This window comes from Dermacentor albipictus, chromosome 8 (assembly GCF_038994185.2).
Source record: "Dermacentor albipictus isolate Rhodes 1998 colony chromosome 8, USDA_Dalb.pri_finalv2, whole genome shotgun sequence".
NCBI lineage: Eukaryota > Metazoa > Arthropoda > Arachnida > Ixodida > Ixodidae > Dermacentor > Dermacentor albipictus.
The window spans coordinates 39857450-39874146 of record NC_091828.1 but is presented as its reverse complement, the minus strand read 5'-3'; the positions used below and the strand labels follow the sequence as shown (position 1 = coordinate 39874146).

The window sequence follows — 16697 nt, the reverse complement described above, 5'->3', positions numbered from 1 at the left end:
TTCAACACAGAAGCTCGACCGCTAAGCAATGACAGCCTATTTATGTCATATTCGCAAGCCTTGAGGCTACCTGCCCCACCTCCCTCCCCGCTCCGCGCCGCGCGCCCGGCCATGCTAGAGCCCATCCAAGCTGCCTCGTAATACGAGGACCACCGACAGACCCCAAGGAAATCAGACGTGTGGCGGGAACCTGATCGCCGTCCCCTTTGCTTTCACTGTGGCGAAGCTGGGAATGTCTACCGACAGTGCTCCTATCGAGAGCTCGGACTACGCGGATTCTCAGCGAACTCGCCGCGACCTAGGTACGGCCAGCGTCCTCCTGAAATTGAAGAATACGTTGCCCAGCAGCGCAGATCTCCGTCAGCTCGACACCAGTCACGCTCCCCTTCGCCGCGGCGGTTTTCTCCGACTCGCCGTACGTATTCAAGCGTGGTGCAGGGTCAGTCGCCCAGCCCACAACGGGAAAACTAACCACAGAGACCTTTGGGGGTGAGGCCGCTAAGTATGGATGTGCTCAAGGACCCCTACTGACGCGTACGCGGACCGACGATATATCGACGACGACAGCACCTGCTGATTATGGAAGAATTTCTTTTGACATTCCTGCACTGTTTGACGGTCGTAAATTGACTGCTTTAGTGGACACTGGAGCGGAATATTTTATAATCAGCGAAAAACTGGCCACACTTCTGAAGAAAGTGACCACGCCTTGGAATCAAACGTCAGTTCGCAGAAAGCAATCGCTATGTCCCGCTTATCATGGTGTTTGCGTAGCAAGAAGCCTTGTCGATCTCCATGATGGTCACTGCGAGGTTCTCGTCGCCAACTTCAGCTACGAACACCGGCACCTCTTCCCCGGTACTGTCATTGCCTACGCCAACCCGATCGCCGATGTCACTGAGTATTTTGTTTCCGAGGCAATTGGCACTGCACAAGCACCTCTACGCCACGTCGACATTAGTCGAACGCTTCCTGAAGGGAACAGACAACCCCTGCGCGAGCTGTTGCTTGAGTAATCCAGCATTCATGCAGTCCGTGGTCGTCGCCAGTCATTCTTGTTAAAAAGAAAGATGGCATGGTTCGATTTTGTGTTGACTACCTGAAGCTAAACAACGTCACAAAGAAAGACGTGTACCCGTTGCCTCGTGTCGACGATTCTCTGGACAAGCTGAGGCAGACGAAATATTTCTCCTCTATCGATCTGAACAGTGACTACTGGCAAATTGAAGTAGATGAGCGTGACCGCGAGAATACTGCTTTCGTAAGTCCGGAGAGCCTTTAGGAATTTAGAATACTCCCTTTCGGCCTCTGTTCCACTCCAGTCACATTCCAGCGAATGATGGATACCGTTCTCGCTGACCTCAAATGGAAAAGCTGTCGCGTCTATCTCGATGATGTCGTTGTCTTTTCGGAAACTATTGACGAGCACCTTCGACGCCTTCGGAATGTACTCGAAGTCATTCGATCCGCTGATCTTACAGTCAAGCCAGAGAAATGCCATTTTGGTTACGAGGAACTGAAGTTCATTGGTCACGTCGTAAGCGCGGCAGGTGTTCGGCCCGATCCCGAGAAGACTGCTGCCGTAGCAGCTTTTCTCGCTCCAACCGATAAGAAAGGTGTGCGACGATTTTTGGACTTGTGTGCATATTATTGAAGCTTCATTGAACATTTTTCAAGGATTGCAGACCCGCTATTTCACCTTACGCGTGACGACACGCCATTCCTCTGGACTGATGAACAACAGACCGCCTTTGCGGAGCTACAACGTCGATTGTCTTCTCCTCCCGTGCTCGGTCATTTTGTTGAGGATGCTGACCCAGAAGTACGCACTGACGCCAGCAAAATCGGTCTCGGAGCTGTCCTGGTGCAACGGCAAGACGGGACTGAACGAGTTATCACGTACGCGAGCCGCACTCTGTCACCCGCAGAGTCCAATTATTCCACCACAGAGGAGTGCGTTGCGGTTATTTGGGCTACCACAAACTTTAGGCCGTATCTCTATGGGCGGCCACTTAAAGTTGTGACCGACCATCACGCTTTGTGCTGGTTGACCTACCTCCGGGACCCTTCTGGACGATTGGCACGTTGGAGTCTGCGACTCCAGGAATTTAACATCACCATCGTGTACAAGTCAGGCAGGAAACATGAAGATGCTGACACATTATCACGGGAACCTGTTGAATCTCAGAATCATGACGAGGAAGACGACAGCGCCTTTCTCGGAGCGCTCAGCGGGCCGGATCTGCTCGCTAAACAGGAATCAGAAACGCCTGTCCTGTCTTCTTACTTGTGATTGTCTAGTAAGCGCAACCAATGTTCCCAATTACAATGAACGAACTTGACCAACAACGCATCCTGCTCAGCAATCGGACGCTGAGTTAAGACCCATCCTCGATCACTTAGAAGGTGGCATGGCGTCCATTCATCGCCCACTTTCGCGAAAGTTGTCATCATTTTGCCTACGACGGGGCATCTTATACAAAAGAAACACAGGTGCCGGCGACAAACCACATCTTCTACTAGTATCTCAAGCCCTTCGTGACAACATCCTATTAACCTGCCACAACGAGCCGACATCTGGTCACTTGGGCTACTTAAGGACTCTGGACAGGGTACGGCAACTGTACTACTGGCCTAGACTGAATGCTTGCGTCAAACGCTACTTCAAAGGATGCCGTGAATGCCAGCGCCGCAAGTCACCACCCTTCAAGCCTGCAGGCCTTCTACAACCTATCGACCCTCCGCGTACACCAATTGATCAAGTTGGAATGGACCTTCTTGGACCATTTCCCTTGTCTTCCTCCGGCAATAAGTGGATCATTGTCGCAACTGACTACTTGACTCCTTACGCTGAGACGAAGGCACTACCACGCTGGACAGCATCTGAAGTTGCCTAGTTTTTTATGCATCACATTGTGCTTCGGCATGGCGCACCGGCATTCATCATCACTGACCGACGGATGGCATTTACGGTGAAGCTTCTGGACGACATCTTCAAGCTGCGTTGCACGAGTCATCGAAAGGCCACTGAATACCACCCTCAGACTAACGGCTTGACAGAAAGACTAAACAAATCACTGGCAGACATGATCGCTATGTACGTGGATGTGCAGCACAAAACGTGGGAAGAAATCCTACCGTACGAAACGTTTGCGTACAACACTGCCACGCAGGAAACTACACCACTCACGCCATTTCGCCTCGTTTATGGTCGAGATGTCCAAGCTATGCTACACGCCATGATTACATATGAAGATGCCGACCAGCTCAACCAGTTAGCTCCTGACGTCGAGAAGTACATTCAGCGCACCGAGGAAGCGCGTCAACTGGCCCGCGCACACATAAGACAGCAGCAGTGTACAGATGCAATAAGGCACAATTTCCACCATCGACAAGTTACCTATGAGCCTGGTGACCAAGTTTGGTTAGGATACGCATTAGACGGCGAGGCCTCAGCGAGTAACTCCTCAGCAAGTGCTTCGGACCATACACGGTACTAAGGCATGTAAGCGACGTGAACTATGAAGTGATTCAAGACGGAGACCTGCCATCGCCCAAGCGCTGTTTACCACGCGCAGAGACTGTACATGTCGTCTGCCTTAAGCCGTATTTTACACGGTGAAGTGTACTAGTGAAACAACCTTTTTTTTTCTTTTTGCTGTCGTCGCGTGTTCCTCCAAAGAACTGCGAAGCGTGTTTTTTTTTTGTTCCCGACAACAGAACACATTTTTCCGTGTGGATTTCCGTATGTGTGCTAGCACGTCCCCCCCCCCCCCTTTTTTTTTGTCTTACCTAATTTGTGTAGTCTCTATGTGCCCAGCAAAAACGGCGATTGAAGACGACGAAGTCAAGGATCTTGCGCCAGCTGGAGAACCGCCCTTCTTGTGCCTGATATTTTCGTGTCTGGCTGCTGATACTGCTGCTTACTCTTACCTTAGCGCGTAACAATATTGAATATAAGTGGGCTCAGGGGACAGGCCTGACGTATAGAACGCTTTAGGCCATTGGGGGCCCCCACTGACTTGCTAACGATTAAACGGGTAGTGCCGTTCCGGTACTTCAAAGCTACGCCATCTCTAATGAGAGATCAGACATTAACGAGGCCAAGGATGGCTAGCAAAATATCGTGAAGCACACAAACGCTTCCTCAAGATGGCGCTGCAGAACTGCTACCCCGGCTATTATAATGCCAAGGCACTCCATCACGTACCGTATCTTATGTATATTAGTCACAAATGAACGCCCCATAATGCCACATGTTCGGTGGGGACCAATCAATTCCTTATTTACATTCTGTAGTCGCCTTGCTAGTACTTTCTTCAAGATTTCACAATAGCAATTAGTTATTCTTTCTTGTTTATTTTCGTTTGTACTCCCGAGAATCGCATTGCGACCGCTGTGGTAGCAGATTCCTTAATAGCGTACAAGCGCGAAATGTTGAAATCATGCCAGACCTATAGAAGAAGGCGCCACTGTACGTTAAATGAGGCATACAATTATTAACACCATAGCGTTTAGACCTGCAGCGTTCCCACCAAATCTGTGGGGTCAGTTACCTCCTCCCGCATTTCCTCCTTCTCATTAGCTCGAGTACAACCGCTGTCCAAAGCTTTAGAAAGGCTGAAGACAGCATTGGAAGCTGTCAAGGTCCCTTGCTTTGTGCGAGGCTTAGAGCGGTATCGATACGGCGGCATGACTTGCCATTCTGAATAGCTACATGGGAGCCCCAGATTTCGGACGCCAAATGACAAGCAGACACGACAAGCGGATTATGCGCGACTCGGCGACTCTCAGTAAGCACTGAAACCTTTCACTTTTTTTTTACACGCAAGTGTTAGGTGCTGTTGAAATTCAGAAAATTATATCGTGCACATAGGTGCGTTCAATACCGCGTGCATGGCTGAGACTCGGGAGAGAAGAGATTAAGACCACGGATATTTGACACTATACTGTGCAACCTATGACGCAAAGGGCGGAAAAATCAGCGGATCTCCTAAACATGTAGGGGCCTCTGGGCCATAGTATTCGGCTACAAGGTAGCCTAGCCGCTTGCGGGATTATGTCAATGAGCGATGTAGAATGCTCGATTACGGTAGTAGGAATTTGAAATCCCCCCCTCCTGTTTTTTTTTTTTACGATGGTCTACCTGAATTTGACATTCTCCACTGCACTACATCTGCAGGCTTGGAGTGGCGCCTGACACAGGGGAAAACGTAGCAACAGAAAGTGCACCTGGAAAAGCTCTAATGAAAAAACAAGAAATGAAATTGATTTCGTACTTTTGCCGGTCCCGGAATAGTGCAGGATGTAGAAGGGATAGGTACGGTAAAGTGTAATGATCATAGGTTAGTGAGGGCTCGGATTCACCTCAATTTGAACAGAGAAGGAATAAAATTGTCAAGAAGGAACAGGCCAACGTAGAAGCAGTAAGGATAAAACCACACAAATTAAGGCTGGTACTAGCAAACAAATACGCAGCCTTAGAACAGAGAGATGATGATGATGATGACATAGAGATCATGAAGGAAAGCGTAACGAGGCTGGCTTCAGAGGCAGCAATTGAAGTGGGAGGAAAGACACTAAGCCGACCAGTAGGCAAGCTCTACCAAGTAACAGAGGACCTAATAAACAAAAGACAAAGAATGAAAATGCCCACCTCAAGAGATAAAATAAAATTCGCTGAACTTGTCAGAACTGATCAAGAAGGCGGAAATAAATGATATTCGAAATTATAACGTTAGAAATACCCAAGAAGCCGTAAAAAATGGACGCAGCCTGAAATTTGTGAGAAGGAAACTTGGCATAGGACGAACCAAGATGTATGCACTGAAAGATAAGCAGGGTATTATCATCCGCAATCTCGAAGGTATAAGAACGGCAGCGGAAGAATTTGATACGGATCTATACAGTAGTCAGAGGACTCAAGAGTACTTCATTCGAAACAATATTGAACAGGACACAGAGACTCCTCCGATAACTAGAGATGAGGTTAGAAGAGCCTTGTCCTTGCAAGACATGAAACGGGAAAAGCGGCAGGAGAAGATAGAATGACAGTCGCTTTTCTCAAAAGGGAGGAGACATAATTCTAGAAGAACAAGCGATTCCATATACGAAGTGTCTATCGACTGCAAGGGTCCCAGAAAACTGGAAGGATGAAAATATTATACTACTCCACCAAAATAGACACTTTAAAGAACTGTAATATAATAGGTGCATTAGCTTACTCTCAGTATTCTATCAAATACTTACGAAAATAACCCCCAATAGATTATGGGCAACACTGGACCAAGGGAACAGGCTGGCTTCACGAAGGGATACTCTACAATGAATCACATCCTAGGGATTAATCAGGTTAGCGAGAAATATGCGGAGTTCAATAGGCCTCTATGTACGGCTTTCATAGATTACGAAACAAGCATTTGATTAAGTTGAGATACCAGCAGGCAGAGGCATTGGGTAATCAAGGAGTACAGACCACTGACCTAAATACCCTGGAAAATATCTGCAGAGATTCCACAGCCACCTTAATTCTAAACAAGTAGAAAGAGACATGACGAAAGGGTTTCGGATCAGAGAGCAAACGGTTATAGACAATATTCTAATTTACATTGAGAAAGAAATGGTGCTGGGCAGGTCATGTAATGCGCAGATTAGATAACCGTTGAACGATTAGGGTGACAGAATGGCTACCAAGAGAAAGGAAGCGCAGTAGAGGACAGCAGAAGACTAGGTGGTGCTACAAAATTAGGAAATTCGCGGGTGCCAGTTGGAATTGGTTGGCGCAGGAGAGGGGTAATTGGTGATCGCAGGGAGAGGTCTTCGTCCGGCACTGGACATAAGCTAGGCTGCTGCTGCTGCTGCCGACGATGATGATGATGATGAGTTAGTGATATAGACCTGTATGAGGACAATAAAAATTCAAACAGCGCATAAACGACGGGACCAGAATAAGGAGGAGACAAACACGGCGCCGTGTTTGTCTCCTCCTCATTCTGGTCCCGTCGTTTATGCGCTGTTTGAATTTTTATTGTTACCATGCAACACCAACTCGCCCAATCCGCTGCCATTTTGCTGTATGAGGAAACCAACTGTAAGTTCTCCGTCTCTTCTTTCTTTGATATTAATACAGTACATGCTCCAAAGTAACCGGGGCAGGCATATATTATATGCCTGCCCCGGTTACTCGGGGTGGCATATGCTTCACCCGAAACGACTGTATCTTTTCACATCTATACCTGAATCTCTTATATCTATATATACATATTTTATTCTGTAGCTCTTTTGTACTGCGCATTTGTGATATCGGTGATTCCGAAACAGTTCTTGTGTAATCGTGCCGCTATGAAGTTCTCTATAGAAATTCTTTTTTAAATCTATCTGCATGCACAGGCATAGAATCAAACAGCCCTTCGTAGTGTCGAGCAAACGTACGTCCTATGCTGTCATTGTCTGTCATTTCCCTCTCGTTATCTTCAATAAAATCTATATGGTTCCGCTGGTAGCGACTTTCCTGCTGTCCAATTGCTCCTTTTCTTGGACTATCATCTATAGCCATCGCAACTACTATTGCTCTCACTAGCGCTCCGCGATAAGCTTATCATAAAGCCCCAGTTTCTGCTTGATGTTATGCATGTCTTCGGCATACACACTGGGTTTTCGAGTTCAACCGCTGTTAGCTTTCAAGAGTCGTCTTAAGAGCTCTATTTCTTTTTGGCTTTAAACAATGAAATCCTGGATCTTTCTATCGCTTTAATTTTTTTTTGTTTCCTGAGAAATTCCCACTGCTCTCCAATTTTGTCAACACTATCCTGATGAGTACTCTCAATTTCGTGCATCAATGCTCAGTTCAATGATTCACCCTTAATAGATTTGAATTCAGTTTCCACTGCTCCCATGAAAAAATACTGCTTTCTTTCTTTGAACCTATTTTACTTTATACAAGGCAGTGATCAGTAAACGAAATCGGCTAAATGCCACCACTGCGATGCTTTTCGATCGTATCTACTGGCAGGTACCGTCGGTCCAAGCCGGCGTGACTCCTGCCCTGAATACGTGCGTGCTGCACAGCTCCGCAGCCCTCCAGGTACTCTGCAATATCCTCTAGATCATACTCTGCAATGTATTTGTGACACTACTTCACTTCTTGCGTCTTTAACCATTATACGACTTTACCGATCACTTGAGTGCAAAACACAAATAAAATGCCCGACCGAAACAAGCTGCTTATCGATGCACATATACTCTCTTTGGTTAGAAAGGAAATTTACGTGTTCTTGTACAATGCTTGGAGCGTAAACACATATACCACGGCATGTAATTTCACTATAGGTGGAATAGCAAAGCACAAATATACGAAAAAAAATGAAGAAACATTTCTCCAGCCAGTCCTGGATTCTTTCTAAGATCGAGTACGCACCCTCCGGACCTGCATAGGGTGGCGCACAACAGCGTAATACCGTGAACCTCAGCAGCAGGTTCGCAGACACCTCCTCCCCTTCCACTTTTCAGTCATCTATAGCTTTTTGTACTATACCGTTTGTGATATCGGCGATTAGAAAACTATTACCTTGTCATCGTGCAGCCCTGTCATTCTCCCAAGAAATTTTTCTTTAAAAGTTTAAAACAGCGCTTTGTAGTGTCGACGAAACCTCCTGCACAGCCAAGACTTCAAGATCCTCTTCTATTAATAATGACTACAGTTCACTGTTTTTTTCTAGAGGCCAGACCTCTAGCGTTTAGAGTGGCGAGTGTAAGTTGCGTGTGAGAGGCCATCATTGATTTGTGGAGACAGTAAGCCCGGAGCATGGCACTTACCTTGCACGTCTAGCTCAATGCTAGATGCCTACGTGAACGCCCAGTGGGCAGGTCTCCCCACATTGCAAAAACGGCTTGTCGACAACTTTTTATCCGTCGTGCCGCCAGGACTTGTGCTCAGGTTCATGGGCCTACCCGTTGCGGCCTTTGCAGGCGGTCCCTCCATGCATCGCGCACCGAACTTCCCTTCTCGGCTTGGGGTGTCTTCCAGGGAGCTTTTAACCGCCGAGCCGACGCCAGTACTCCAAGAGACACCACTGGCATTCAGTGACAGGTTTGTGAGCGTACCCGTTGGTGTCTTCTTAGGTGATTACTTCATGCTTCACACGCCCACTTTGTCCTCTTGCTTCGCAGCGTCTTCCAGGGACCTTTTGCCCGCCGAGCAGACGCTAGTACTCCGAGCGACACCGCTGGCGTTCGTTGACAGATGCGTGAGCGTACTCATTGGTGCCTTCTCAGTCGGTCCTTCCATGCTTCGCGCGCCGACCTTGCCTTGGTTTGCCGCGTCTTCCAGGGACCTATCAACCGTGGAGCCGACGCCAGTACCCTAAGAGACGCCGCTGGCGTTCGGTGACAGGTTCGTGAGCGTACCCGTTGGAGTCTCACGAATCTGCTACGCAGCGCCATACCTGCATCTCCTCAAGAGGGACGTCTTATAACTTGACGTGATAACCAGGAAAGCCACGAAGCAGGCCCTGGGTATTCCCATAAATTCATCCACGACAAAATTACTTCAAATTGCAGTCCACAACACAGTAGCCGAGCTTATAGAAGTCCACCTATCCAATCAAAGGTTACGCCTTAGCCAGACCAAGGTGGGCCGAAGCGTCCTCTGCAACATAGGATGGCAGGAATCGCACTACACCCACCACGGCTAATTACCTGAAAAGTTGAGTGAGAAGCTGGAATGCAAACTACTACCGCGCAACGTGAACCCCACAAGGCATGCCGGATGACGCGATGCCCGGGCAAGAGCCATCTCCAGGACCCTGGAGGAAGAGGACACAGTCCTATATACAGACGCTTGTCTATCCAAACGCTCCTCGAGAGCAACAGTCATGTTCACCGGGCTAGAAAAGGTGGTCACCTGCGCATCAATCTGCACTGCGTCTTCCGACGAAGCAGAAGAAGCGGCGATAGCTCTCGCGCTCCTGCAACCTAACGTCACCAAGATCGTCGCGGACTCACAAGATGCCTACAAAAACTGCAGATATGGCTGGGTGTCCCTTGCGGCATTAAAAATCCTCGGAAAGGCTACGCCTCCTAAACAAACAATCGAATTAGTTTGGGTCATGGCTCACTCTTCAGTTGAGGGCAACGAATATGCTACACAACAGGCCCGAGCGCTCAACTCCCGGGCCACCGAGGAGGAGGTAATGGGATGGTAACCCATCACAAATTACATAGATATAGTCAAATATTACAGGGACGGCAGGAAGACATTCCCGCACCCCCACCACTCCTTGACCAGAGCCGAGCAATCAATATACAAGCACAACCAGGCAGGATACATTCCCCACCCCTGCCTCCTGAACAAAATATACTCAGAAAGATACAAGAACACATGTCCTCATCGCAATGCACTAGGCACCCTTCGGCACGTCATAGGAGAGTGCAATTTTTCCATAGACCAACCCCCACCTAAACCCATAACTAACCCCTCTGCTATCCCCACCCTTTACGAACGATGGGAGATCATGCCGTCCAGCCTCGTGCTGCAAGACCAGCTCCGGTGATCCACAGGGGCCAGGCGGCACAGGAAGCATATGGAGCACGTGAAGAGGGAGCCACCTCAACAGACGCTTAACGCGTGGGATTTCATAATGGACCAGTAAAGTTGTTTCTCTCTCTCTTTCTCTCTTTACCCAGGCGGTTCCTCCTTGCTTTGCGCGCCGAACTTGACTTCTTGCTTGCGGCGTCTTCCAGGTATTTTTTTAACCGCCGAGCCGACGCCAGTACTCCGAAAGACGCCGCTGGCGTTCAGTGAAAAGTTCGTGAGCATACCCCTTGGTGTCTTAGGCGGCCTCTCCATGCTTCAAGCGCCGACCTTATCTTCTTGGCTTGGGGTGTCTTCCGGGGACCTTTTGCCCGCCGAACCGACGTCAGTATCCTAAGAGACACCGGTGGCGCTTGTTGATAGGTTCGTGAGCATACCCGTTGTTGTCTTCTCGGGCGGTCCCTACATGCTTCACGCGTCCACCATGTCTTCTTGGCTTGCGGCGTCTTCTAGTGGTCTTTTAACTGCATAGCGACGCCATTGCTCCTAGAGACGTCGCTGGTGTTAGGTGACACACTGGAAGCGTCAATGTCCGCACTGGCACTACGAGGAACGCTTTTCGCGGCCTGGTAGACGTTACTGCCGACGCTCTGGCTACTTCACAACTTGTATGTTTTGCCGAATCGTCTCTTTCGTCAGCCGGTTTTGCCGTAGGGTGCGGCGGGCTGTAGACCGCTTCTCATTCGATCTTCACATGCTGCAGTTGAGGTATCGCAATGCAGCCCAGTTGTGGTCACATTTCCATTACATTTCGCTGCGACCTCTGCCTCTGTCACGTCCATATTATGCACCGTTGAACCCTAACTATCAGCTGTCCCCGTTACTGCGGCGTAGGAAAGGATGAACTCAGCATCGACTTGACCAAAACGCTGGTAGTGTGAGACCCGCGCCAGCTTGCGCTCGCGATATAGCATATCCCTAAGCATGGCACCGAAAGCTCTGCCAATTTGCACTGCATAGGCCGAGCAGGTGCAAGCAGCAGGGCTAGTTCCCCGGTGACGCGGATCCGGTGTGGCAGGTCGTCAACTTTGGATCACTCTTGGGCTTCATGAGCACATTCCGGGTTGTCCATCCTATCTCGTTCACTCCCTCCACTTACCGCCATATTCATAAATGTAACTTAATTTCAAGCTGAGGCTTGACATGCTTTAAATGACGCCTGGCATTCACGTGCCCAAAGACGCTCACTGCGTTTCCTTCGGCATGTTCACGATAGGCGTCACTGAGATCAAGTCAAACATGGGCTTCAACTTAATTTGTATTTCTGAATACGGGGGTTAGTCACCTTTCCAGACGCCGCCACCGCCGCGCGCATGCCATCGTCTGCCACTCCGTGTAGTATTCAATGAATCCGGATCCTAACCTGGTGCTCCTGCAGATCGATGACGAGACAACGTCGCCCCTTGGCCTGAAAGTATTTCAGTCCAGCCAGCTGCTTCGTCGCCCCGGCGTTCTTTATTGTCACGGCCTAGACGTGGTTGATGTGGTAGGCGGCCATAGCCTCAGCGTCAGGGAGTGGCCATTCCTTGTTCTAAGCGTGTCGAAAATCCTCGGCACTTAAGGGGCGCACTCGAACATCTCCTTGCAAAACACTCTGTTCAAAATGACACGTGCTAGTGGAAAATGTGGCGAAAATTTTCAAAGTCCTCGTCGACTTCAGGTAAAATCCTGCTTACGCGACGTGAGTGCACCGCTGAAACCTCCTGTGAACAGGCCGACATTCCGCGTCCGCTATCCTTGATGGCTGAATAGGAAGTGTACGCCACGGATGCATGCTTCGACACGCGACATAAGACGTGCTTTTGTAGTCATCACGCGCAATCCAATGCTTTGAGACGCTTAGCGCGTTTCGACTTGGCCACCCAGACAAGCTGAACCGTCGCATTGAGTAGCGATTGTACGTCTTCGCACTGTCTTCTTCACTTCGAAAAGAATAGATATATCTGTCATTAAACGACAACGAAGTCATAGAAATCGTAATAAACAAAGCGACGGGAACGTCTCAATCCCCAAGCACGAATATTAGACAAATCTACCAAAGGCAGAGTTGTCTCCAATAATTCTTGTAGCTAACATTATGATTGCTGCTACTGCAGACTGGTACACATGACGCCACGGTAGTAGGCGCGCAGCCCAGCGCGTGGCAGCGCGCAGCCGCCATGTGCTCACAATCCTCTAAAAATGCAGCCGACTGTTTCGAATTTTTTGGATAATTACTGCGTAACGGAACACTCGCATCTTACGAGTCGAAGTTTGCTGCTTCCATCATTTTGTTTTTCATGTTTTTGATCATTATCCCTCTAATTTCATTTATTTGCACTACAGAAGCACGAAGGCATCGATGAGTCCAGTTGGAAAATTAAGAAGAGAAAAATACAATAACTAGCCACGTAATCAGAAACGTAATTAAGCGGTTTTTCAGCAATCACACTTTGCGTACGTACCAGTTTTGATATTTTCCAAGAAAATAGGTACACTAACGCAAGAAAACCTTCGCAATCCTTACATGACTTGGAGAACTAAACTCCCCTACTCTAGCTATATGTGCTTAATGACTGCGCGAGCAGTTTGAGTTTGAGTTTGAGATCGTCGATTTTGAGTGCAAGAGACCTGTCCAAGCTATCCTCCATCTAACAAGTTTCCAGCACTGCCGAAAGTACCAGGCGCACGCACGCGATATCTCTGAGCAGCAATATACAGTTCAGGATGCAGGTATCTGATTTGTGGCGGGATAATAAAGTCTTGTTTCTGCTTGGTACGTGATGCCCTACGGAGATACTTCACCTGCCAGAACCTTTGCGCATGCACATGGTACACAGCGTATATCAGCAGCCTATGAGCACACGACGAGGTGCGTATGAACACATCTCGAGTTTCATTCGGCCTTCACATTCGCGATGGAGCCTTGCAGTTTCCACAATGCTGCAAACAACTTGCAAAGTATCGTTCGCCGCCACCGACAAACATTGTCCCATTCCGTCAACAAGAATACGGTTTAGACCTAGGCTTGAGAAGAAAAATAAGAGTGTGGAGGAAAAGTTGGTGCCACTAACAATGAATAATTAATAGCTGGGCAGAAAACACGAGCAGTTCGGCACTCTATCATAGGAAACACAAAGCAAAAGTACAATGGTGTAACGAAAAAGAAAACCAACTAAAATTATATGAAAATGGAATAAATGGTACTCGGTGTTTCCATTAGAATTCAAGAAAGAAACAAAGTAAGTATCAAATTACCTCAACATCCCTTTTGTGTCAAAGAGGAAGTAGTGTATGGCAGGGCGAACACAGTTGATATTCAACTGAAACCTTGAGCCCAGGTCTCGAAAGAAAGAATAATTGCTGAGATCAGGGTGAGAGAGGGCTGCAATGAAAAGCACAGATTTTTGCCAGCCATTGTAATGTCGCGTACAGGATGTTCATCCGCACGGAGGAGGGACTGAGAGATTGAAATGCCTTAGGAGATTTCTACAGAGTGAGGTAGAAAGGGCAAAAGAAATGAAATATGGGCCAAATAGGTTGGGGTGTGCTAGTTCCAGGTACGACGATGTGAAAATCAACTTCGGTCATTCCAGTGGGTGGGGGGGGGGGTATATAACGCACTTCGTGGGACTTGTCAAACCACCCACCGACCGTGACATAGGGAAGCAAGTTTAAAGCTGTGCGCTGCTTCAAAAAAGCGTGCCACTTAGAGTGCTTTTTCGAGTTTCCTGTGCTTTAGCGTAAGCGATACGCGCTTTTGGCATGAATGCCCAACGAGCTTACCTTCAGGCTCCATAGGTACCCGCGTAAAATGAGCATTTCGTCTCAAGTGGACGTCCAGCCTCTGAATCAGGCACACCGAGGTTCAGTTAAAGAAACGCTATTAAAGAAACGCCACTCACACTGATGGCTCGGCCACTGGTCGGGTAGTGCTTTCGCTGCTGGTCGTCGTGTGGACCGGTCCAGCTCCGGCCGCGTTCGCGGCTAAGTACTTGTGCGAGGTTAGATGATTATGATGGTGATCGCGATTGTCCTTGAACTTGGCACGTACCCACCACTTTCATGAATGAACCAAGAATCGGAGTTCAGAACACGCAGGTAGGTGCAAGAGGAAAACTAGAAGGCAGGGAAACCAGGCAGATACAACGCAAGCAGCAGTAACAAGGGCAACAAAGATTACCAAGTGGCTATAGGGGGTGCATGTGATAACATTTTTAGATTGAGATGATAGTTGTCGAGTTGGTAATGTTGATAGGTGTGTTGCAACAAGCTGCTGTGAGGCGGCTCCCTGCCCTCTTGGCAATTTATATACTTTGCCGCATACACACAGCGACTGATTGGCCAAGAACAGCCAAACAAAAGATAAAATCAGATAAAATAAAATACAATGAAACGTCAAAGTTGAGGAATAGATACACAAAATGAATACTGCAGGATTACTCGGAAATGAATGAAATAAAACTAGAAATTGCGTGAACAGTTTTACAGAGAGGATAAGGGTAATAGACTGATTTAGCAGAAGATTTATTATGCGCTTAGCCCAGACCGGCGTATCATAAACATTTCCACACAGCCGCTTACCTTAACGCTATCGAGAGCACTAAAGCGCGTGCGTGTTAGGCTCACGGCGGCAGCGCAACGTAAAACGCTGCATACGTTTCTTTGGTTTCCTTATCGTTTTTCAGCAAAGCTGAGAGAACGTCACTGGCTATTCTGGCAGACACGCTTGTCAGATAAAAGAAATCAACGCCTTCTATGCATCCACCATTGCGCGGGAAATGTGTGCGGAGCGGACCGTAAGCAACGCTCGCTAAATCTGTATAATGCCGACTTATTGCACCGAACTTTCTGTGTTGCCAGTGAAATTCCATATGGAGAGGCAAACACGCCTCTAGTTGGGACCCAGGGTCGAGTCCTCTACTGAAAGGACAATTTTACTTTAATTGTACCACCCGTTTCTTGGTCAATACCCCGAGGTGGTAGGTGACATATGAAGGAAATCATCATCATTATAATCATTTATTGGGAAAGAGAATGGCATCATACGAGTTGAAGAAACAGAGCCTTAGGATGCATATTTTTTTTTCTACTGAAAATCCACAGTAGAAAAAGAAATGATCGTTTGTCGCCATTTTATTACGCAACTGACAAAGAGGGTACTGCGTCAGGCCCGTTTTCTGCAAAGGAATACTAACTGCAGAATACGGCCTCGCAATATTGTAAAGGCAACTTCATGTTGACTCGGTAGAACACCATTTGAGATCGCAAGGGAATTGCAGACGCTGCCATTCAGAATTCAATTGTAGTGTTTTTATTTTCATATACGCTTGATTAAGGTACACTTTTGTGCATCACACTACAGGTACAAACTACGTCACCAGGCAACGCCAGAACTACGGAACAATCCAGGGAAGCTTTGGCAAGCGAGTCAGTCATTTCATTGCGACGTAATCCTGCTTGATCCGGTACACAATTTAAGTAGCCCACCTGCGAATATGGAGTAATTCGAAAATGAAATGGGCACGATATATTCAGTAAATGTCAATGTTCAGTAAATCTCGCAGTGTCTTCTCCAAGATAGATCGAAATAAGCGCAGGGATAGTGAGAGTCATGGAATGGCAGACGTCGACTATGTTGATGGCAGCCTACGCAGAGCTACAACGATGGCCATTAATTCTTTACAAGGCTACGTATATCTATACGGATGTTCTCAAAAAAGAAACTGCGTGGCGCGTATTCGGGAAAATTGAACCTCAAGAAAATGCATTCGATTCACCAAGAAAGTCATATTTCAATATTATCTGAATACGCGCAAACAATGTGAAAGAAATGGGTACAGTGAGCATGTGTACACAGTGAGCATGTGTACAGTGAGCAATGTGTACGCGCTACTTCCTGAAACATCTCATTTGGCACAAAACTAACAATTATCCTGGTATTTCACAACTCTTTTTTAATATATTAAGGGGATTAAACTTGCACCCAGTAAAGAGAATCGAACCAGAAACGTAAGCCTCCAGGTTTCTGCCCCGTAGGTGAGTACTGGTAAGACACAGCTATTATACACTTTTCTCTTGAGGGATAATGGCAACCTGCTGTTCATGATCTGAGAATGCCTTCCAA

The 16697-nt window shown here is 47.7% G+C and overlaps 1 protein-coding gene across 2 annotated transcripts in view; it reads right to left on the bottom strand.

Moving 5' to 3' along the window:
• Nucleotides 1-14589, bottom strand: part of LOC135915213 (phospholipid scramblase 1-like) — a 109182-nt gene extending 94593 nt beyond the window's left edge. The window contains exon 1 of one of the 2 annotated variants that reach the window (XM_065448238.2): nucleotides 14476-14589. Coding sequence is in view for 1 of the 2 variants with exons in the window: in XM_065448237.2 (XP_065304309.2) it covers nucleotides 14357-14369 (13 nt within the window). In the remaining variant the exon portion in view is untranslated. Of the gene's footprint in view, nucleotides 1-14356 lie in introns of both variants that reach the window. The other variant, XM_065448237.2, reaches the window with a different exon arrangement.
• Between the last annotated feature and the right edge of the window lie 2108 nt (nucleotides 14590-16697).